The sequence below is a fragment of the Dermacentor andersoni genome, chromosome 4 (genome assembly GCF_023375885.2).
Source record: "Dermacentor andersoni chromosome 4, qqDerAnde1_hic_scaffold, whole genome shotgun sequence".
Classification (NCBI taxonomy): Eukaryota; Metazoa; Arthropoda; class Arachnida; order Ixodida; family Ixodidae; genus Dermacentor; species Dermacentor andersoni.
The window spans coordinates 21,092,853-21,115,504 of NC_092817.1; the positions used below are offsets into that span (position 1 = coordinate 21,092,853).

At 46.3% G+C, this 22,652-nt stretch overlaps 1 protein-coding gene across 1 annotated transcript; it reads right to left on the reverse strand.

Annotated features, from left to right (window-relative positions):
* Window positions 1-738: 738 nt before the first annotated feature.
* LOC126535999 (COMM domain-containing protein 5-like) lies at window positions 739-10,940 on the reverse strand. The gene is made up of 7 exons (XM_050182882.3): window positions 10,791-10,940; window positions 10,316-10,476; window positions 10,216-10,244; window positions 9,542-9,592; window positions 9,352-9,447; window positions 9,189-9,264; window positions 739-912 (listed from the first exon to the last, which is right to left on the reverse strand). Exons 1-7 carry the CDS (start codon window positions 10,918-10,920, stop codon window positions 802-804), a joined length of 654 nt encoding a protein of 217 aa, XP_050038839.1. The 5' UTR covers window positions 10,921-10,940; the 3' UTR covers window positions 739-801.
* Window positions 10,941-22,652: the final 11,712 nt, after the last annotated feature.

The window sequence follows — 22,652 nt, forward strand, 5'->3', positions numbered from 1 at the left end:
ATCCTTGTGCCACGTGTTATAGGGCCAGATAAAAATCCTGCAGGGCTATCCTTGAGAAGCTTCCTTGGCCTGGCAAGGTGCAATGTGTGGCAAGCTGGGTGTGTTGGTGCAAGGCATTTATGGTGGTTGCACATTTGTGTTGTGCTACATATGGCTGCCACCACCACACGGATGCCTGCAATGCATATGGTGAGTTGAAACATTGACATGCTGCTCAAACCAATTAAGACACCGCTCACTATTTCGTCGTTCATAATTTTGTAGCTTGCAGGCCCTATATGCAACATGCTGGAATATGATCACAGGTTAAATTATTATATATGGGTGGCAGTTTTGTAGAGTCAGCTCATTTTTTATGTACCAAATTTTCTATACATTGAACATCAAGCTGGTCATGTGTCTCCCCAATGCCCACAGTTAAACAGCCAACTAAGCAGATCTTGAAGGTATGAGTGGCAACAGCCTGAAATAAAGAAAGTAAATATTAGAGGAGGACACACATCTCCACACTTAGGCATGTGTGCTTGCCTCCAGCAGTGCTTAGTAGATTGTACTTTTGTCATCATTCTTTTGTCAGCCACTCATTCAACTTTTCAATTTTCATTCATCTTCAAAAGTATAGATATATATGACCAGACAGTTTTATAGCCATTACAGGCTTCTACTGCTGCTGAAAGTTGTATTCCTGCTTTTATCCCTACACATATACAATGAAAGAATTAGTGATTGTCAGAGAAATAGTGAGCTTCAAAACATCTTTAAACACAAAAGTAGGTTGAATTATACAGCGCAAGGTAGTTGTCACTGCTGTGAATGCAGTGGCATCTTTTCAATCTTCTTCTCAAGTTCTTCCATCTCTTTCAATGCTGTAGCAACAGCATGGCGAAGCTTGTGGAACTCTGCTCTCTGAACCTGCAAAAATTTGAGAGAGAAAAGCATGCCAGTGCGGCTTTCTTTCACTGATAGCCAAAAGCTGCATAAAACATGCGACAGAATAAGCGCACCACCATCCTGCACATTACAGGATTAAGCAGGTTAGCTGCATGTGATATAATCATACTCTGGTTGTTGGCTGCAGACTTCTGGTTTCTACAAGCTAGTATGACAAAAAAATATGGGGTGCCTTTTTTTAACTGCACCAAATTTTTCAAAATTGTCTGGCAGATAGTGCAAATCTAACCCCTCATCTAAATTACTCGATGAGGTGGCCATTACTTCTATGACAAATCAGAATGCTTAATTGAATAATTAAGATACACTATTTAACTTTTTAATTGATTACTTTATGGCACATATTTTAATCTACGAATTGCAGCTAGTGAGCATACATGGCATATTGACTTAGAACGAATTCTGAGGATGGCACCAGTTTCGACATATGCGTCATCAAACTTGCAGTAAAATGCACTGTTGTTCCGCTTACCTTCTTGAAAAACGCTGTTTTATGCATTGGAGCACAAAACTAATTGGAAATAACATGTAATCTAAGCTGGTTAAAGCAAACCACGTCACTTCCTGCAAGACTTTCTAAATAACTCGGTCTCATTAGACACATTTTCTTCACCCGCGGTTACACTATAATCGCATATGAAACTTTCATCCGTACCAAACTTGAATATGCATCACCTATCTGAAACCACCATCAAGAGTACCTAATTGAGGCGTTAGAAGCAATACAAAACCGAGCTGCTCGTTTTATAACATCCAAATATGATCCTCAGTTGAGCGTGACTAACAAAAAAACTTCGTCTGGCCTTCGTCGTCAATGACCGATTTTGCAGTGCCTTTTGACTCAAATCGCAGTTTCGTTGTTACCAGTGTATTTGTGAAGGCGCTAGGAATCGCCTGATACCCAACTTTCGACATAAGGCAAGTATTTCGCTGTTTTCTGGAACTTGTTCGCCGGCGTCGGTGCGGTGGTGAGCTAAGCCTAGGCTTGTTCCACGGCTGCCGGGATTGGGCCTGACCCTGGCGTGGAACCATACGACATGGCGTCCGAGATGGAGACAGCCATGTTTCTGACGACATCGAACCCTGGCCCCAGTCAGATGTTCGTCGAGGTGCAAGGGGAAAAGATTTCTCCTGAGGAGTTCCACACTGGGATCGGCTGGTGGCAAGTGGGCCACCGCATCACAACCCTGGCGAGCGAGGGCTCCGCCATTCGAGGCCTAAAACAAGAGACCACTTCAACAGGAAAGTGATCGCATCGACAACAAGGGCAGCGAGAATGCCAGAAGTGCTGCCGAGAGAGGACACGACAGTGATCGTGAGGCTGCGAGGAGGCCTAAACATAGCAAGAACACAGACTGGGATCGTAGCCTCGGCCATCATGGCGGCGGCGAGGCTTTCGAGAGGACGGTGCAGCGGATACCTTCTGCCCCAACCGACACCAGAATATAATGGTGGTGAGTACCCCCGATAAGGGGCGTGCTCTGCCTATGCCAAGATTCAGGCCATCCGCATCAGGGACAAGATACACGAGGTAGGCGCGTACCAAACCACACCATATGGTACGTTCAAGGGGATCATTCGAGGCATTCCCATCGAAGACACTCCGGCGGAGAGTGACTGGAACGTTGTTAACTCAAGAAATCCATTAGCAAGAGGGACATAAAGAATTGGCAATACGACTACCGTAATTGTAGTTTTTGAAGGCCAAGAGGTTCCAAATTATGTATGTTACGGCCCTGTGTTAACAAGGTGCAGTCTGTACTGCAAGCATTTTGATGTCTGCAAACAATGCGGCATAGCAGTCCACAGAAGAGACGTTTGTCCTAACCCCATTATGAAAGTGTGCTTCGACTGTGGGGGACAACACCCAACAGCCGATAGAGAACGCAAGAACAAGTACAAAACTCCTTACGTAGTAACGAAAAGGCAGTGGGAGCGCAAGATGGCAGAACAGCGCGTACAGCAACAACTAGCACCCAGAGAGTTTCCACCTTGCTGACATCAGCAGGAGTGAGCGGCACAGCTGGTCGCCATGAGCCACACTCGCGCGGGGACAACAGCAGAAGTCGAAACAGAAGCATGAGCCACCACCGTCGATACCAATCCAAAGACAGAGTCTGCTAGGCAGACGTAGTAAAGTCAGGGGTAGCCAAGAGAGAGCAGCCGCAACAGCAACAGCGTCAGCAGCAGCAGCCACCGCCATTGCAAGGTGGCGGAGGGAAATTTAAAGACGGAAGTGAGGCGATGAAGGTGCTTAGAGAAGCAAACGAGGCATTGCGGAAGAAGAACACTGAACTAGAGGTGACAGTCAATAAGATCAATAAGGAAATGGCCGAGATCAAAAAAATGATTGCGATCCAGCTACAGCAGCAGCAAGCACAGCGGTTATCGCCACCGCCACAGCAGATGGCAATGACCGAGAATGAACCAGAAGTAGCAGTGAACCCGAGGACAGAGAATGCAGCTGCGGCGGGTCTAGCACCCAAGAGAAGGGCACTTGAAAATATTAAAGGACGTAGACTCAGCGATAGGGTAGACAACCTTGAAGATAGGCTCAACCGCTTTGAGGAATATATTCGCACCACGTTCACCAAGACAATCATCGACCGTTTCCTAGCAATTGAACAGACGTGTCAGCAATTGGCTACGACAGTGCAGAATTTGGCGTCGCAAATGGCTAACTTTCAGCAAACATGGATAGGACATCAACCACCGCAACCACAACAGCAGTGAAAGGCCTCCTGGTCTGGCATTGGAATTGCAACAGTTTTGCTGGGAAAAAGGCTGTACTTCAGTAACACTTAGAACCAGTATCAAGAAAACCAGATATCATCATGTTGCAAGAGACCCTCATTGAGGAGGTCAAGCTCTCAGGTTACCGGTCCCACGCCAGCCCGCCAAGCCTCTGGGCAGCGGCCGGCAGTAACGGCAGGGGAGTTTGCACCTTGGTGAGAAAAGGCATCATGTACGTCAAGCACAAGTTGTTGAGCAAAAGCACAATCGAGCACACCATGGCAGAGGTGGTTACTGGGAAAAAGCAGAAGGAAAGCACTTTTCTGATAAACGTGTACAGTAGCCTGTCACACGGAAAGCAGAAATTCAAAGCACTGTTACACAAAGCATGCAACATAACGGGGCCCGAAAGCAGGCAGGTAATCTGTGGGGGCTTTAACGCGCCGAATCAAGCCTGGGGTTACCACAAAACATTGGCAAAGGGCAGGGACTTAATGCAAGATGCTACCAACTTGAAACTACTAAATCTAATCATCGACCCAGCATACCCTACAAGAATCAGCAACTCGATCACCCGAGACACAACGCCCGACCTCAGTTTCGTCAGGGGTAACGGCAATGGTACGGCGGACTTTGAATGGCGAAACACGGGGCATGAGTTGGGCAGCGACCATTACATTGTGTAGGTCGCTGTCCCGCTCAGTGGCAATGACGAAGTTGGCAGAAGCTTTCGGAAACATAGACTTACGGATTGGGATGTGTTTCGAGGGTTGTTACCCAAGGAGCAGACCGACATTACAGACATTGAGGAGAGGTCGACCGAGATTGTAAACAGGGTAGAAAAGGCCACCAAGGAAGTCGAGTCGGACGAGCGTGTCCACAGGGTCAACAGCCGCCTGGCCCACTTCATCGCGGCCAAGGAGTCCATTCTGTCGAGGTGGAAGACGCAGTGGACTAACAGAAAGCTACGCAAGAAGGTCGCCGAACTCAACCGCGAGATCGAGTCCCACAGCACAGTGCTATGCACTCAGCAATGGAATGAAGTTTGTAACACAGCGGATGGCCAGATGCACTGCGGCAAGATGTGGAATTTGCTGAGACATCTTTTGGATACGACAACGATCAAGTCTCACCAGCACCACAACCTTGCCAAGATTGTCCACAGGGCACTGACCGAGCACGGGGAAGACGATGCGAAGAAACGCCTCGACGACAAGTACCTGCCGGTCACTCCCACAGAAATGCACCCGGATTACCTATGCGAAGCAAACGAGTGGCTAGATCGAGATATTGAAGTATGGGAAGTAAGGGCTGCCCTGCACGATTTCAACAGCAAGTCCGCCACTGGTCCCAACCGCGTTATGAACAAAGCGCTAAAAAAACCTTAACAAAGCAGCCATCGAGAGCCTCACGGCATACTTCAACAATTTCTGGCGAGCCGGGTCACTACCCTGGCAGTGGAAAGCAGCCAAGACCATCTTGATTCCCAAGCCGGGCAAGCCACCCAACATTGAGAACCTCCAGCCGATCTCGCTTACGTCCTGTGTTGGAGCATGTACTCCTGTACAGGTGGCAAAGGTACTTGGAAGATTCGGGGCTTTACCCAAACACCGTCATCGGGTTCCGAAACAAGCTCGGAAGTCAGGACGCCATGATACAACTGAAAAATAAAATCCTCGATGACACTACCAACACAAAAGACAAGCGAGACATTTTGGGTTTGGACCTGAAGAGCGCTTTTGATAAAGTGAGACACTCTGCGATCCTGGCCCAGGTCTCACGGCTAAATATGGGCAAGAGAACATATGCGTACATAAAGGATTTTTTGACGAAGCGGACAACCGAGATCATCGCCGGTGACCTGTGGCTCCAAAAGAAGAAGCTCGGCAGTGTCGGGACCCCCCAGGGCACGGTCATGTCGCCATTACTTTTCAACCTTGTAATGATAGGGGTGGCCGAGCGGCTCTCGCGAGTCGCAGGGGTCCGACACACCATCTATGCCGACGACATAACGCTCTGGGTCCCAGGAGGAAGCGATGGACACATCGAGAATACACTGCAAGAAGCGGTTGACGCTATCGAGGAGCAGCTGGACGGGTCTGGGCTCGTCTGCTCTCCAAGCAAGTCTGAGCTGTTGGTGATTCCACCGAAAGGAGCAGCTAGGAAGAGGAAAGGCAACGAACCTGCGAGAGAGCAAGAGACAGTAAAGATCAAGATGAGCGGCGGTCACACAATCCCGGATGCCGAGAAGATCCGAGTGCTGGGGATGCTGATTGAGTGCAAACGAGTGAACGGCGAGACGGTCAACCGCCTCATGGCCAAAGTCACCACAACCATTCGCCTCATTAAGAGAGTGTCACACAGAACAGCAGGCATGAAGGAAGAAAGCCTTACCCGGCTAGTGGAATCCTTCGCTACAAGCCACATTGCTGCTTTCCACAACTGGAGGCAGTGCGAGCGAAATAAGATCAATGCGCTCATACGCAAAGCGTACAAGGCAGTACTCGGACTTCTTGACTGCACAAGCACCAAGTTCCTGGCCCTGAGAGTGCATAACACCCTGGAAGAAATCGCCGAGGCGCAGAGGACCGCCCAGCTCGCGCGGCTATCGGAAACAAGAACGGGCAGACAAGTGCTGCGTGACCTAGGCCTGGGGCTAAAGGAAGGGGGACCCGAAAATACAGAAATGCCTGTACCGAATGCAATTAGTAGATGGCTACTGGTATGTCCAGTGCCAAGGAACATGAACCCCGAGTTCCACAAAGAACGGCTGGGGGCGAGGGCCACGGCGCTCATCGATCTCCATGCCAAAGACAGGGGTGCCGTGCTTGTGGACGCGGCAGAGTATCCAGATGACAGAAAGGCCTTCGCCGCAGCAGTTGTCATGGCATCGACCGGTGCACATCGAGCTGAGGAGGTGGCCATTGCCCTGGCCATCGCCGACTCAGAGTGCATGACTGTGCTCTGTGATTCTAGGACAGCAGTGAGAAATTACGCCAGAGCAAGGGTGTGTAGTGAAGCCGGGCGTGTGTTGCGTGCAGTCGATCTCGCAAGTGAAAATCGGTGTGTGGTGATAAAGTGGTTCCCGGCGCACATGGGCAGCGATGTGTCAGATCGCGGCAATGCAAACCACAACGAGACTGCGAATGCGGTGGTGCGAGAACTAACCAACCGTGCCACTGCTACTGCGGTCGACCCATCAGGGTGGTGGGAAACCAAGGACAGAATGACCTCCTACAATGAAATTTTGAAGTAGTACAGACTAGAGCAAAGGACTATGCCGCCACCTCATCCGGGCTTGACCCATAAGGAAGCAGTGTTATACCGACAACTTCAGAAGGGGTCGTTATTCACCCCGGTGCTAATGAGACACGTGTGTCCGAGTGTTTATGTTAGTGACCTGTGTTGTGGGTGCCGAAAGGAAAGAGCCACTGCAGCTCACATCCTTTGGGACTGTTCCAAGAACCCCCACGAAGCTGCAACGATGACAATGATCCCGCCACGGCTAGAGGCCGCAATGAGGTGTTATGATTACGAGGTCCAAGCCCAGGCCGTCCAGCAGATCTTGGCGGTCCTCGAAAGGCAATGACCTAGCGAAACCGGAGGGAGGCTGCCACCCCAAGAGAGGGGCAGGCGCGGTCGACCAAAGGGAGTTGTGCGGCCACGGCCGGAGTAGAGGCGCCACATGCCGGGAAGACGTCATGGCCGCGTCACGGTGATGCCTCCGTTACAGGGGAGGGCTAATCGTTCTGCAGGCATTCTTGCTTCGCTCGCTCGTCTGGCCTAACCCCCCTGGCATCCCTATTGTAAGAAGCAAGTCCTTGCCTTTTTCATAAGCTATATTATAATTTTCCTCAATTACATGAGAGCCTAATTCTGCTACCCATGACATCATCACGGCATTTGTTTAATTGCCACAGTGTTCAATGCATTCATGGCCCAACTAACACTTTTAATAAATAATTTCTGCCGTCTGCCATATCGGATTGGAATGTACTTCCTGACAGTATCAGCAATGAACTAAATTCTGCAAAATTTAAACAGTTATTGATAGACAGGTACTGTCCACAGCCTAAGTAGTAAGCCTTTTTCTTTGCGTGCTTATTGGCTTTTTCATTTTCATGTGTTTACTGTGTTTAACTGTTCTTGAAATCCGTATTCATGTGCTTTACCTTTGTGACCTGTGGTTACTATTTGTTACCCTCCCCCCTTATGTAATGTCCCATCAGGTGCCCTTAAGGCAAATAAATGATGATGATGAAAGCCAATGCATTTTGTCAGACACTTTTGAAAATAAATATCTCGAAGCTGGTGTAGTCCTAACAATTTGTTCCAACCAGATATGCCTTGCATACTCACTAGATACAATTTGTAGATTGAAATATGTGATGTAAGGTAACTAAGAAGTTAGCATAACCATGCCAATTATTCAATTAATCATTGATTTTTCATAGAAGTAATGGGTGCCTCATCGAGTAATTTAGACCAAGGATTGGAATTGTGCTATTTGCCACCATATGTAATAACAAAGCATGAATAACTGCATGGTGCAGCTGTTTCTGGTTATACACATGTATAACAACACCAAACACAGTAATGGAGTGTTGTGATGTTATAAGCACTTTTGTAATTTCTGAGCTGCTTTGTGACTCACAATATTATGGTGCAAAGTAACATATTTCAAAAGGTTTGTTAGGTACCGGTAGGGGTGCCAGCTATGCCACGAAATAAAGAAAGGCACAGGGAATCGGTGGGCCAGGGTAAGTTGGAAGCAAATATTTTACGAGAAGTGGTGCTGGCGAAAATTCAGAAAAAATTAGTACATTACAAACTGGTGATAGATCGAGCATAAAGTTAGCATGACAGAAATTTATTAAGGCATAATATTTTGCACATATTTGACCCTTTTAAGATGAGCAGCAAGTAAAGCCAATAGCCCACTGAGCATCGTTTTCATAGGAAAGCAGACAATGTACATCCATTTGGCTCGTGGCCCAAACTGGTTGTGCCAGTTGATATGAAACGTGTCGTCATCTTATAATTTTTGTCAGACATTTATTTAGTAGATATAAGCATGTCTTTATAAACTTTGTTCAGTTTTATCCCGCAATCTTAACTCTGGCAATTTATATCTTTTTTTATGACGTACGTCACGTAATAAAATTTTTATGCATGAAAAGTGAATTCATTCTGCTTTTTATTTATGTATCACATAAAATATTGAGTGCACTAGTTTCTTCAGAAAAATAACATCTGGCATAACCTACAAAAAACACCTATTTTCCCTGTGGTAGGGAAAGAGTTAACAGAGGTATGTATAAGTGCCCAACAAAGGGCTTGCAATACATGTGGCTATGTATTTAGGGAGAATCTAAAAAGGACCAAATCACATGCTGTTTAAACCGGCTGCCGGCACTATGAGGAATAACCTGCCAAGGTGCAGCCCTAGGAACTGATTGGCATAAGGTTTTCTTTGTCTTCGCAATCTTATTTGCAGGACTCACTTCAAATGTGTGGACTACGCCGTCAGATGTCTCCATCTCCATCTGTATGGCTGGTTCAAGAACTCTACTCAAGGCACTGAAAGAAGAGTCGCATCTCTATTAGATGCAGCCTATTAAACAGTCCAATCTAGCACACAGTGAAGCTCTTTGCAAGTGGCCTCACTTTGTAGATATGGTTACGTCGACCCTCCACTTCAGGCTTGCTAGTGTTGGGTATTTAGGGCCTTGTTCAAGGCTATGCTGATCAATATTGTTCCTTCTAGGGAAAGAAAAGCAATGGAAAGAATTACAAATGTGGCTTTCTTGAATGAAGAATGCTAGCCTTGGTAAATTGACTGTGCAATACGCTGCACCTGGCACCGAAGACAACACTGACCAAGTCGCCTGCAAATTCTGGTGGGATGCTGAAAATAAGGAAAGATAAAGAAAAAGAGTAACATCAATGACAGGTATATCCCGAGTGAAACAACACAGTATGAACAACAAAGAGTACAACATTAATTTTAATGTGATTGTCATCTTTCAGGAATTTCACCCAGTGTGTGATATGTTTGTCTGTCTGTCTGTCTGTCTTTATCCATATCTAAACTCTTTCATGGCAACTTGGGTCACACGGGTAGTGCAGGATCTAGTGAGCAGAGCACCGGGCAGCTATGATGGGAGAAGTGGGTTCAAAACCATCCGTCGGACCAATTTAGGTTACTGGGTATGTGCTCATCTTTAACGAACCTCTTTAATGCCATCTTGGCAAAGCATAAAAATAAATATACTTTATGATTTATCCAGTGCTGGACGGAATCATTATATATATTTAGTCAATCATGTCTCAATACCTATATTCACACACGCGCCACCCACGGACTTCGTGGCGGCGACGCTAGATGACGCAGCGTATGCAGAGGGAAGCGCGTGGAAGGAGCCCGGCTCCCATACACGCCTCATACAATGTTAATCGTATAAACGCCGATATTCGCCGCGAGATGGGTTCTGGCGAAATTCTTTGAATTTGTGGGATTGATCGACTCACCGCAGTGCATCAAGGTCTTCTCGAAAAACCTGCGGTAGGTGTGAAAGCACAAAAAAAAATTTAATAGAAATGGGAGTCGATAACGTGGTAGTCTTGTTACCTCTTGCTTCAATACTGAAGGTGGCAGCTTCAACGCAGCCCGAAGCAATGTGTGCAGTGCGCTGTAGACCTCATCCAATGTGTCTGGATTGGTCGAACGGGATCGCAATTCGTCATAAACACTAGGGTTTACTTCTCTTCCCTCGAAGTCTGCGACAGCGACTGAAATAAGCGAGAGTTAGTTTTAATAAAATCAGAGAAACAACTTGCACTCCGCGTAAAGAGCCTACATCAGACGATCAATCTGCACGTTCACCGAAACACAACGTAAAGTACTACCAACTGCAAGCTATATAGGTACAACTTTTATTTAATATAAACTACTGCAAACTCTGCAGACGCAGCTTTATCTTTAATTACGTTGCTCTCGTTTGAACGCGTTACAACAGTCTAGTTTCAGAAATTAGCAGACACGCCTCCCGGGGAGCTTGTAGTGTTCCTATGGTATCATTTAATTGTTAAACGTAGACACTCACCTTTTAGAAGGCCGCGGAAAAGTTGTTTCTCCATACTTGGGAGCAATTTCTTCAGACATTTTACTTCTTTCGGAATCGTAGGCCCCAAGAACAGCGCTCTCTCGGTGGCAATGCCAGCGCCCGCCGCCATCTTTAAACACCTTCAGGCAGTGTGGCCATGGTGTGGCTGCTATTGGATATTTAGCGTCTTCAGCTAGCATTATAAGTCCCATGAGGCATAAAGTTTCTTACAATAAATAATTGTATGAAATGTATACTAATATGAAACTTTATGGCATGAGGCAGCACTGTAGGCCACTCTATACCGTAGGCTGCTGTAGGCAGCAACGAGTGGTACCAAGTATCATCATCAGTGAGTAGTGTGAGTTCGAATAAAGTGAATAAAGTGAATAAAGGTTGATATACCGTATTTTCGCGATTCTAAGCACCCCCCTCTATTTTCGCGAAAAAATTGGGGAAAAAAGTTTGCATGCGAATCTAAGCACCCCCCTATTTGTTACGAAGAGCGCGTAGCCAAGACCGCCAAGCACGCTTGCTCGCTCTGTCATCGAGCCGGAGCCGTCGGAGTCCTGAGGTGGAATGGTGTCCGCGGCGCGATCTTGCCGCACAGCCGGACTGCAGAGCCGCGCGGACTCGTGAGTGGCAGTGATAGTGACTAAGCATCCGACACAAGCGGTGGGCTCACGGTCAGCACCCATTTTTCTTTTGGATGCTTGCAAAATAAAATTTTATTTCTCGCACCCGTCTCGTCGTGATGTTGCAGCGAAAATGGGTAGGAAGGGTCATTCTAGATTTTTCGAATCTAAGCACCCCCCCTCACTTTGGGCATCGCGATCATGAAAAAAAGGGGGTGCTTAAAATCGAGTAAATACGGTAAATTAGAGCAAGGTAGAATTGTGAACACGGTATAAGATTCACACTTTTTAGGGGTATCTATGGACAGGACTACGCAGCTTCAGTTAGAACGCAAGCGAGACGAGAGCTTGCGCGGACGAGGAAAGTTCTCTGGCAAGCAACCAGAGAAAGGCGTCTGCACGCGGCATCGCTTCACGTTATCTACGTCGAGGCGATGATGCCCTCTATCCCACGCTCTGCTTTCACCACGGTGGCCTACGTCGCACGTCATTCAAACATTTCGGATTACTCGCTAAGCTCCTGTTGCTATGCCAACGGGAGATAAAACCATTTCTTTCTTGAAGTTGCATCGTACCGCCGATAGGCAGACGCTGCCATCACCGGACCGATGAGCGCGCGCCATTGCCACTGGTCGATCGCGCCTCGCTAGCAAGCTGAGAAGTGTCCCCACCGAAAGAGTACTATCAAAGTTGGTTGTTTATTCTATGGTACTATGGTGTACCACGTGTGCCATAAGTATACAGTGGCTGCGAAGGGCACGTGACAGTGTATGACGTCACATCCTGCACGCAACCTCATGGAAAGATATCTGGCTCCCCAGGGGCCAAGGAAAACATTGACGGTAGAGAAGCCTGGGAGGCCTTGCTCCAGAGCGAGGCCGAAAACGACCAGCATCGAGCAATCCGCCTGGCCGTTGAGGCCGTGAAGACTCGCAGTCCTCAACACTCGAGGACCCCTACTTGTGTGTAGGGTAAGAGGCAGGCACCCCAGCTCGGTGGAATATAAAGTTTTCAATCAATCATTCAATCAATCTAGATAGCGCAACAAAACAAGGACACAAGAAGAAACGAAGACAAGCGCTGTCAACAACGAAAATTTTCTACCGGGATTGGTTGTACTTATACACCCAAACAACTACATGCACAGCGATATCAACCATCAGGATACACTTGCATAACGGCATGAAAACAATCTAAAACTGGTACATCAGGTAAACACAACAAAACCTAAATGACATATTACAAACATGGTCAGCTTTCATGCCATGAGCAAATAATCGAATACTGTCACACGTACTGCACCTCTGATTGCGATCAGAGCTGATCCGGATCGAGCTTTCATTGCAAAAAATTTTGCAATGAAAAGCAAGAAAACGTCACCTGATGCACTCTGACACTTGTTTCTGTGCTCTCTGAAGTGCTCATTGATGCATCTTCCGGTTTGGCCTATGTAGCATTTACCGCACGACAGCTGAATGCAACAGACCACCGCTACTGCGCGTCCGACGAACGGATCTTTGCCATTTTTATCACACAACTGCCTTTTTGTCCTCATTGGGTTAGTGGTTTTCCACAAGGTACTTAGCTTACTGGAGCTGAAAAAACAACCCATACATTAGCGCAACTTCCTGTCTTTTTCAGGCGATGCGATACCTGATGTATGTACGGAATCACGGCAGTTTTCACCTACTCACGGTCGCCAGTTCTGGCATTCTCATGGGGGCAATTTCTCAAACGTTCCTGTTTTAGCAGCTTTTTCGCCACCGGCACCAACACATATATGGTTAGGATAACCAGTCTCCTTAAGACATGCAGACTGCTGCTGGAGACTGGTTTTCATTAGTTGTGAGCATGATTTTTCATAACCCGTTTCTCATGAAAGGTACTGATGAAGTCCGCGATTTTGTTAGGTGTCACGCCAGAAAAGGCTTCAAGGCCTTCTGATGTTAAAGAACTATATTATTCTATTCCGCACAATGACCTTCTTCAAGGTGTCGAGGATTGTAGTATGGACAAATGGTTTTCACAGGAAGCAGGTTTTTCAGTAGAAGGGTTTTTAGAATTTTTGCGTTTTTGCCTGTTGCCAACTTTTGCACAGTGGAACATTAGGTCGCATCTGCAGAAGGAAGCCATTTGTATAGGGTCGTGTCTAGCTCCCGTCCTTAGTAACCTCTACTTAGCACATTTAGACAGGCATGTGTACGTACGCCTCACTGGACTACCAGGTTTTGAGAGAGCTTTTAGGTTTGTCAACAATTTTTTAGTGTTTTTAGATTGCCCTAGTAAGTGTTTCCAAGAAAAATGTGACAATGCCTTTACAATTTTCCGCGAGTGTTTGAGACCTCTTGATGCAACTTTTGAAGTGCTTGTCGACAATAAGCTTCGGTTTCTTGACATTCAGTTCATCTTTACTGATAGTAAGACCTGCAGGGCTTACAGCCAACGAGCCAACAAACCTCTTCTCCAATTTCATTCAGCCCATACGAAGTTGGTGAAGAGAGGGCATATTTAACATGTTTCAAAAACGCCACTAAAAAATCATCTCCACACCTGAATAAAACCAGTCTCCAGCAGCAGTCTGAGCGTTTTAAGGAGGCTGGTTATCCTAACCTTACTCTCCAAGAATGGGGACATAAAGCATCATAACCATTACCAAAAACTTCAAGAAGGCCAAAAATGTAGAAAGGCAACAAAATGCTCATATAAACTACAGACCTATCTCAGGTTTACCCATTCTCTCGAAGGGCTTAGAAAAAAAAATGTTTTTTTGCAGGATTTATCATTTCCTTGAGAAACCAAATCTGATAACTGAACACCAGTATGCCTTTCGAAAGAACATGCCCTCTCAGCTTGCTGTTCTCAAACAAAAAATTCATTCTAAATAATTTTGAATACCGCTTAATAACTCTTGCCATTTTTGTCGATTTGTCCAAGGCCTTTGCCGCTATCAACCATGAACTCTTGCTTCATAAGATGGCTTATGACATTCACGGCGCCACGCTTTACCTTATCAGATTGTATTTGGAAAATAGAATGCAGTTTATGCAGGTGAACGAAATTTTATATGAAGTTGTTCCTGTGTGTTTACATGTTCCTCCAGAAGTGTCTTACGTACCTTTTTATTTAACATTTTCATCAGTGATCTTGTAAACATCAAGCAGGATACTATACAGACATTATGTATGCCGATGACTCCAAGTTACAACTGTATTTTAATCTACGTGTGTAGAAACTCTAGCCTAAATTATGAATTCTCTGCTGGCAAAGTTACATAGATGATGGGCTGATATTGAGCTAGTTTATAAATCCAAAAGAAGACTACAGCCCTTTTATTTTATCCCTTTATTATTCTTTTATCCTTATCCTTTTATTATTTTATTTTATTTTAAATATCTTATTCATTTTATTTTAGCTGTGAAGCAACTGACCACAGCGGAGGTCAGACCTGCAACGCAGCAGAGGGTGCTAAGAATCCCTGGATCCGGACAGGCCGCCATTGGAATCTGAACCTGGCAATGTTTAACGCTAGAACGTTATCTAGTGAGGCGAGTCTAGCAGTGCTATCGGAGGAATTAGAGGGCAGTAAATGGGATATAATAGAGCTCAGTGAAGTTAGGAGGACAAATGAAGCATATACAGTGCTAAAAAGCGGGCACGTCCTGTGCTACCAGGGCTTAGCGGAAAGGCGAGAACTAGGAGTCGGATTCCTGATTAATAAGAATATAGCTGGTAACGTACAGGAATTCTATAGCATTAATGAGAGGGTGGCAGGTCCTGTTGTGAACCTTAATAAAAGGTACAAATTGAAGGTCGTACACGTGTACGCCCCTACATCCAGTCATGATGGCGAGAAAGTCGAAAGCTTCTATGAAGACGTGGAATCGGCGATGGGTAAGATCAAAACAAAATACACTGTACTGATGGGCGACTTCAATGCCAAGGTAGGCAAGAAGCAGGCTGGAGACAAGACATTGGGGGAATATGGCATAGGCACTAGGAATAGCAGGGGAGAGTTATTAGTAGACTTTTCAGAACAGAATAAGATGTGGATAATGAATACCTTCTTCCGCAAGCGGGATAGCCGAAAGTGGACGTGGAGGAGCCCGAATGAGGAGACTAGGAATGAAATAGACTTTATACTCTGCGATAACCCTGGCATCATACAAGATGTGGACGTGCTTGGCAAGGTGCGCTGCAGTGACCATAGGATGGTAAGAACTCGAATTAGCCTAGACTTGAGGAGGGAGCGGAAAAAACTGGTACATAAGAAGCCGATGAATGAGTTAGCGGTAAGAGGGAAAATAGAGGAATTCCAGATCAAGCTACATAACAGGTATTCGGCTTTAACACAGGAAGAGGACCTTAGTGTTGAAGCAATGAACGACAATCTTATGGGCATCATTAAGGAGTCTGCAATAGAAGTCGGTGGCAACACCGTTAGACAGGATACCAGTAAGCTATCGCAGGAGACGAAAGATCTGATGAAGAAATGCCAATGTATGAAAGCCTCTAACCCTACAGCTAGAAGAGAACTGGCAGAACTTTCCAAGTTAATCAACAAGCGTAAGACAACTGACGTAAGGAAGTATAATATGGATAGAATTGAACATGCTCTCAGAAACGGAGGAAGCCTAAAAGCAGTGAAGAAGAAACTAGGAATAGGCAAGAATCAAATGTATGCGTTAAGAGACAAGCCGGCAATATCATTACTAATATGGATGAGATCGTTCAAGTGGCTGAGGAGTTCCATAGAGATTTATGCAGTACCAGTGGCACCCACGACGATAATGGAAGAGAGAATAGTCCAGAGGAATTTGAAATCCCACAAGTAACACCGGAAGAAGTAAAGAAAGCCTTGGGAGCTATGCAAAGGAGGAAGGCAGCTGGGGAGGATCAGGTAACAGCAGATTTGTTGAAGGATGGTGGGAACATTGTCCTAGAAAGACTGGCCACCCTATATACACAATGCCTCATGACCTCGAACGTACCGGAATCTTGGAAGAACGCTAACATAATCCTAATCCATAAGAAAGGGGACGCCAAAGACTTGAAAAATTATAGACCGATCAGCTTACTGTCCGTTGCCTACAAAGTAGTTACTAAGGTAATTGCAAATAAAATCAGGAACACCTTAGACTTCCGTCAACCAAATGACCAGGCAGGATTCCGTAAAGGCTACTCAACAATAGACCATATTCACACTATCAATCAGGTGATAGAGAAATGTGCGGAATATAACCAATCCTTATATATAGCTTTCATTGATTACGAGAAAGCGTTTGATTCAGTCGAAACCTCAGCAGTCATGGAGGCATTGCGGAATCAGGGTGTAGACGAGCCGTATGCAAAAATACTGAAAGATATCTATAGCGGCTCCACAGCCACCGTAGTCCTCCATAAAGAAAGCAACAAAATCCCAATAAAGAAAGGTGTCAGGCAGGGAGATACAATCTCTCCAGTGCTATTCACAGCGTGTTTACAGGAGGTATTCAGAGACTTGGAGTGGGAAGAATTGGGGATAAAAGCTGATGGAGAATACCTTAGTAACTTGAGATTCGCTGATGATATTGCCTTGCTTAGTAACTCAGGGGACCAACTGCAATGCATGCTCACTAACCTGGAGAGGCAAAGCCGAAGGGTGGGTCTAAAAATTAATCTGCAGAAAACTAAAGTAATATTTAACAGTCTCGGAAGAGAACAGCAGTTTACAATAGGTAGCGAGGCACTGGAAGTGGTAAGGGAATATATCTACTTAGGACAGGTAGTGACTGCGGATACAGATCATGAGACTGAAATAATGAGAAGGATAAGAATGGGCTGGGGTGCATTTGGCAGGCATTCTCAGATCATGAACAGCAGGTTGCCATTATCCCTCAAGAGGAAAGTATATAACAGCTGTGTCTTACCAGTACTCACGTACGGGGCAGAAACCTGGAGGCTTACGAAAAGGGTTCTACTCAAATTGAGGATGACGCAACAAGCTATAGAAAGAAGAATGATAGGTGTAACATTAAGGGATAAGAAAAGAGCAGATTGGGTGAGGGAACAAATGCGAGTTAATGATATCTTAGTTGAAATCAAGAAAAAGAAATGCGCATGGGCAGGACATGTAATGAGGAGGGAAGATACCCGTTGGTCATTAAGGGTTACGGACTGGATTCCAAGGGAAGGGAAGCGTAGCAGTGGGCGGCAGAAAGTTAGGTGGGCGGATGAGATTAAGAAGTTTGCAGGGACAACTTGGCCACAATCAGTGCATGACCGGGGTAGTTGGAGAAGTATGGGAGAGGCCTTTGCCCTGCAGTGGGCGTAACCAGGCTGATGATGATGATGATGATTCTATCCCCAAAACATGAATGTTCATCTTCAAAAAGATATTTCATTGAATCCTACAAGAATTGAAGTTGTCCGATCAATCAAATGTTTACTCATGCACTTCGATTACAATATGACTTGGAATAGTCATTTATTTTCTTGGAGGAAAATATTCAAAGCTGGTGGATGTAGTGTTTTCTCTTAAATACCTACCTCGTTCAGTGAAGCCTTTAATGAGCAATTCTCTCTATCTTAACAGTATAAATTACTGTTGCCTTGTTTTTCTACGACTTCCACAACTAACATTAAAGGGATCCTGAAACACTTTTTGAACATAGTAAAAAAAACATTGCCAATTTGCAGAAGAGGCTCCTGCGAACATGTGAGCCAAATATTGCACTTCATGCCGCAGGGAACTTACAATCTTGTGTCAAAAACAGTGAAAATGCTTGCTCTCACCTTCGCAATGTCATCATTGCAAGTGGCGAAGCTCACCAACAGCTATTGGCTGACTTCATTATCGCAAGAATGTTCTCTAGTAATACTATCATTGCTAATTTTGAGCCGAATAAATGAAAATATATATGTCCGCAATCTCAAAAATACAGAAATAGCATTTTATTTAAACATGGCAGTTGCACGTGGCTGCATGGCCTGTAAGAGCAGCAGCGTACTGCGTAGAGTAGATGCCATGGCCACCACAGGGTGCTGCAACAAGCCCTCTGTGGGACCTGTGAGATGCTCAACTTTTGGGCACAGCCTTGCCCCTTTGGCTAGTTGCAGCGGGGCAGCATTGAGGTGGTGCCAAGGCGAGGGACAGCTACGAAGGTCACAAGTACCAGTCCTGGGCACAACGGAGCACAGCTCTGATGACTGTTTTCCACCCACTCGTGTATGCCTGCAACTAGCCTGACCAGCACTGCTCAGCGACCGGAGCTCGTGAAGTGCACCACAGGCAAGTGGCAGTCGCACACAGCAGCGCCTCGATAGAGAGGCCCACAAGCTGGTGTTGTCAGCTCCACCTGAGACAGTGGGAAGCACACGGTGACTACTGTGCCCACTTCGTGCCACCACCGAGCCGCGCATCACAATCCAACAACACAGGCTCCACCACAACCCCTATACATGCAGCAGACCACCAGTGCTGCTTTAACATGGCAGTCTATGCCAGGCAAGCTGCTGCAGCAGTAACCCAGTGAAGCTCAGGAGTGGCACCATCTAACTGCTGCAGCTGCACCCGGCAAGGTTATGGTAGATGGGCTCACAGCCTGCTCCATGATAGACCATGGACGCGAGCCATTTTTTTCCACCGCAGGTCTCGGACTCTGCGTCGGCATCAAACAGCACACCAACACTTTTGGAGACTGTGACAACTTTCCATCCACAGTCGGTAGAATGCTTCCTAAATTTATCAATGCCAGGGCACATGGAAGTACTGGCTCCTTTAGCACTAGAGGAGCTAGCACTCCAGGAACCTGATATGCCCAAAGATCACAGCAGGCAGATGCACCCTGACCTGTCAGATGCTAGGATTTCAATTCAGTCATTGGCCGAATGCATGGCTGTTCACCTCGTGCTGACTGAGGCCTCGTTGAAGGAAACGAAGCCGAGTAACATGGCTGAAGTCACCATCATCGAAGACACAAAAGTCATGCAATAGGCTTCAAGATGCTCAAGAGACCATCGCACGATACCATAGCAAGACTGCAAGAGATGCGCAATAAAACAGATGCATGAGCAACCGTCGGTTTCAAAGGGGACGATCTTTGTTCCACCTTCAGACAAGGACAAATCAGCAGCAGTTGGTATTTCGCCGAGCTCAGCGTATTCGAACACATTGGCGAGACTTGATCAGCCAGCGGCAACACTGAAAAGACGCACATGACAGCTCAGCAGAGCAGCTGTTCATTGTACAGCATCTATGGCAGGAGCCCATCTGCAATGGGATAATTTTCGGCGAGACCTGCGACCAGTGCGCGACAGTCAGTGCCGTCTGCCAGAGAAACTGATCGCAATAGACAGCTCACCAATGACGACCACACTCCCTCGACAAGTTGCATGGTTCCAAGCACGCCGAAAACTTGCAGCGTGGCCGAGTGTGAAGACAAAGTGAACTTGGCATCAGGCGCTTGCAAGACGGTTGCTAGAAGGGAAGACGACGAGGCAGAGAATAGAACAGCCAGCCCATTGAATGGGTGTTGTCTCTGTTCTCTCCTTTACAATATACAGTAGAACCTTGTTCATACGTTCCTGTTACGTACGTTTTCCCGGTGCCAACATTCGCAATCAAGAACACAAAAAATGACCCAGTAAAGTTACGCTTATTTTTACTATTTCATACGTTCCCAGAAAACACAATTTTTCAGCACCAACGTTCAGTACATCACCTACCAACCTGTGATCGTATGATATGTTTTCTGGCCGCTAGATCCAATGTAAACAAGAAAATCCACGAGGCGCGCAATCGAGAGGAGTATATAGCTGCCCGCCGCAGCAGCTTCGCTGCAATAATCGCCCGGCCGTCTCATGTGAATTGAACTGAATTATGGGGTTTTACGTGCCAAAACCACTTTCTGATTATGAGGCACACCGCAGTGGAGAACTCCGGAAATTTCGACCACCTGGGGTTCTTTAATGTCCACCTAAATCTAAGCACACAGGTGTTTTCGCATTTCGCCCCTATCGAAATGCGGCCGCCGTGGCCGGGATTCGATCCCGCGACCTCGTGCTCAACAGCCCAACACCATAGCCACTGAACAACCACGGCGGGTGTCTCATGTGAAAACACCCGCACGCACTCAGTTTGATTTCAGTACTAGCAAATCTCCAGGGTTGTCGCAAGTGACATTCACACCTATCACCGCCAATCCTATTGTGATGAGCATTTTCGCCTATTTGTTTCACAGTGCCTAGTGCCGTCAGAAGCATAGCACATGCTTTTAATAGGCAATAACCGAAATGTGCCGCCGTTTCCTGCTGCAGACTGCGATCACATATGTTTTCTGGCCGCCAGATCCCACGTGAACGAGGCGTGAGGCGCAAGTGATCGAGAACAGTATTTAGCTGACGCGTACAATTTCTTATTCCGGTACCAGCAAATCTTCGCCCGGGTCGTTGTACGCTGCATTCACAGCTATTGCTGCCAAACCTATTGCGACAAGCATCTTCACCTATCTGTTTTACAGCGCATGGTGCGTAGTGCCATTGGTAGCATACTGCACACTTTTAGCAGGCAATAACCAAAACATAGTATCCTGTTAGTAAGCACTTATACAAACAAATTGCAATAAGGTCGGGCCATAATAGCACGGTATAGAGTGCCAGCACGTGCAGTGCAGATTACGCCAAGAGCAATGCATCGACATGGCTCACGGTGTCCGAGATTTCCATGTGTTGTGTCGTGCGGCACCAGAAACCTTGAACGCCATAACTGACCATGCTTAGTGCCTGCAGCCAGCACCCACAAATTAAAAACAAAGTTGTAAAAGGTACAAATAATTTGTCCTGTGCAAAAAAAAAAAAAGAAAGTAATGCCACAGCTTCACAGAAAGGCCATGCATTGTCGGCTATAGCAAAAAGACAACTACACAAAGTAAGGTTCGTAGTTTTATCAGTGTGAGGTGCGCTCAGGCAAACATTAACAGATAGCATTTGATGACCACAAACTTGCAGTCACAAAGCAAGCGAGCGCTTTGCACTCTATCCCTGAAACTTGAGATTAAGTGACCACCAACACTAGTTGCACAGGAAGAACAAAAAGAAAAGTCGCAGTTTTTCCGGAAAGGCGAGGCATCGATTGCAATAGCAAATTCGTTGACAGCTATACGAAGTAAGGATAGCTGTTTTATTGGCTGTATAAACTTGTTAACATTCGCTTACTAACTAAATTAACAAGCATGGTGTCGCATGCACACAAGCAAACATGAACACATCTCACTCGATGACCGCACATACTTTGTCAAAATGCTGGAGTGAGGAAGCACGGCAGTAGCAGCAAGTGAATTTACCTTCGTGCTGCCTTTTGTCACAATGCTAAATAAGCGGCAAGAACACAGAGCACACAAAGCTATAGCAGATCGTTTTCAAGATAGGGCCTGCACGGCGAAGCAGAACCCCTCCATACCCTCCATAGGGCCCGCGCGGCGGAGTAGAAGCCCTCCCGACCCTACTTTTTCTCCTCGCCCTCCCCGGTGCCTTGTGCGCAATGAAAGACAGAGCGCCACATCCCCGCTTTTCCTTCCTTGCACATCCGAGATTGAGCCATCATCATCAGCTTAACCCAGCATGCTTTCACTCGCACCTATAGCATATGGCACACGATGACAATGTTGTCACGCTTGGACTTTATATAAAAAATCATGGCTACGCTGATGCCGGAAACGTGCCTGGTGTGTCCATATAATTGCAATAAAATGTGCATGAAGGCACGAACCATTTCGGCTTGTGCTTTGCACTTTCCACGAAGACATCACCTTCAAAATACGGTGCGAGACTTGCGAGATGGATGCATGCGAGGAGGAGGAGGCGAGAGGCACATGTTCCTTATGACAACACAATCATGAACATCCAACAACTAGCCTCATTCATTGCTTTACAACATTGTTGGTCCCAAAGCATGTCTCAGGTGCTTATCGGTCAAGAAACCAAAAACATTTGGCCCGAGGCAAACACCGAGGAGGTTGGCAAGAAAAGCTTTGCTTTAATAACCTAAATAGTATGTCTCCGGCTCAAGTCAAGCTTGATTACATTTGAAAGAGGATAGGCTGCTTTTCTGGTTGTGCTCTTTCATAGACAGTGTCAGATTCTCCAGCCTGTCACCCATGGAGGAAAGAAAGCTGTCACTTCCAACTTCACCATCATAGTTCACTGTCTTGTGAAATCCAGAGCTTTCTCCATAACAAATGAAAGCCCTAGT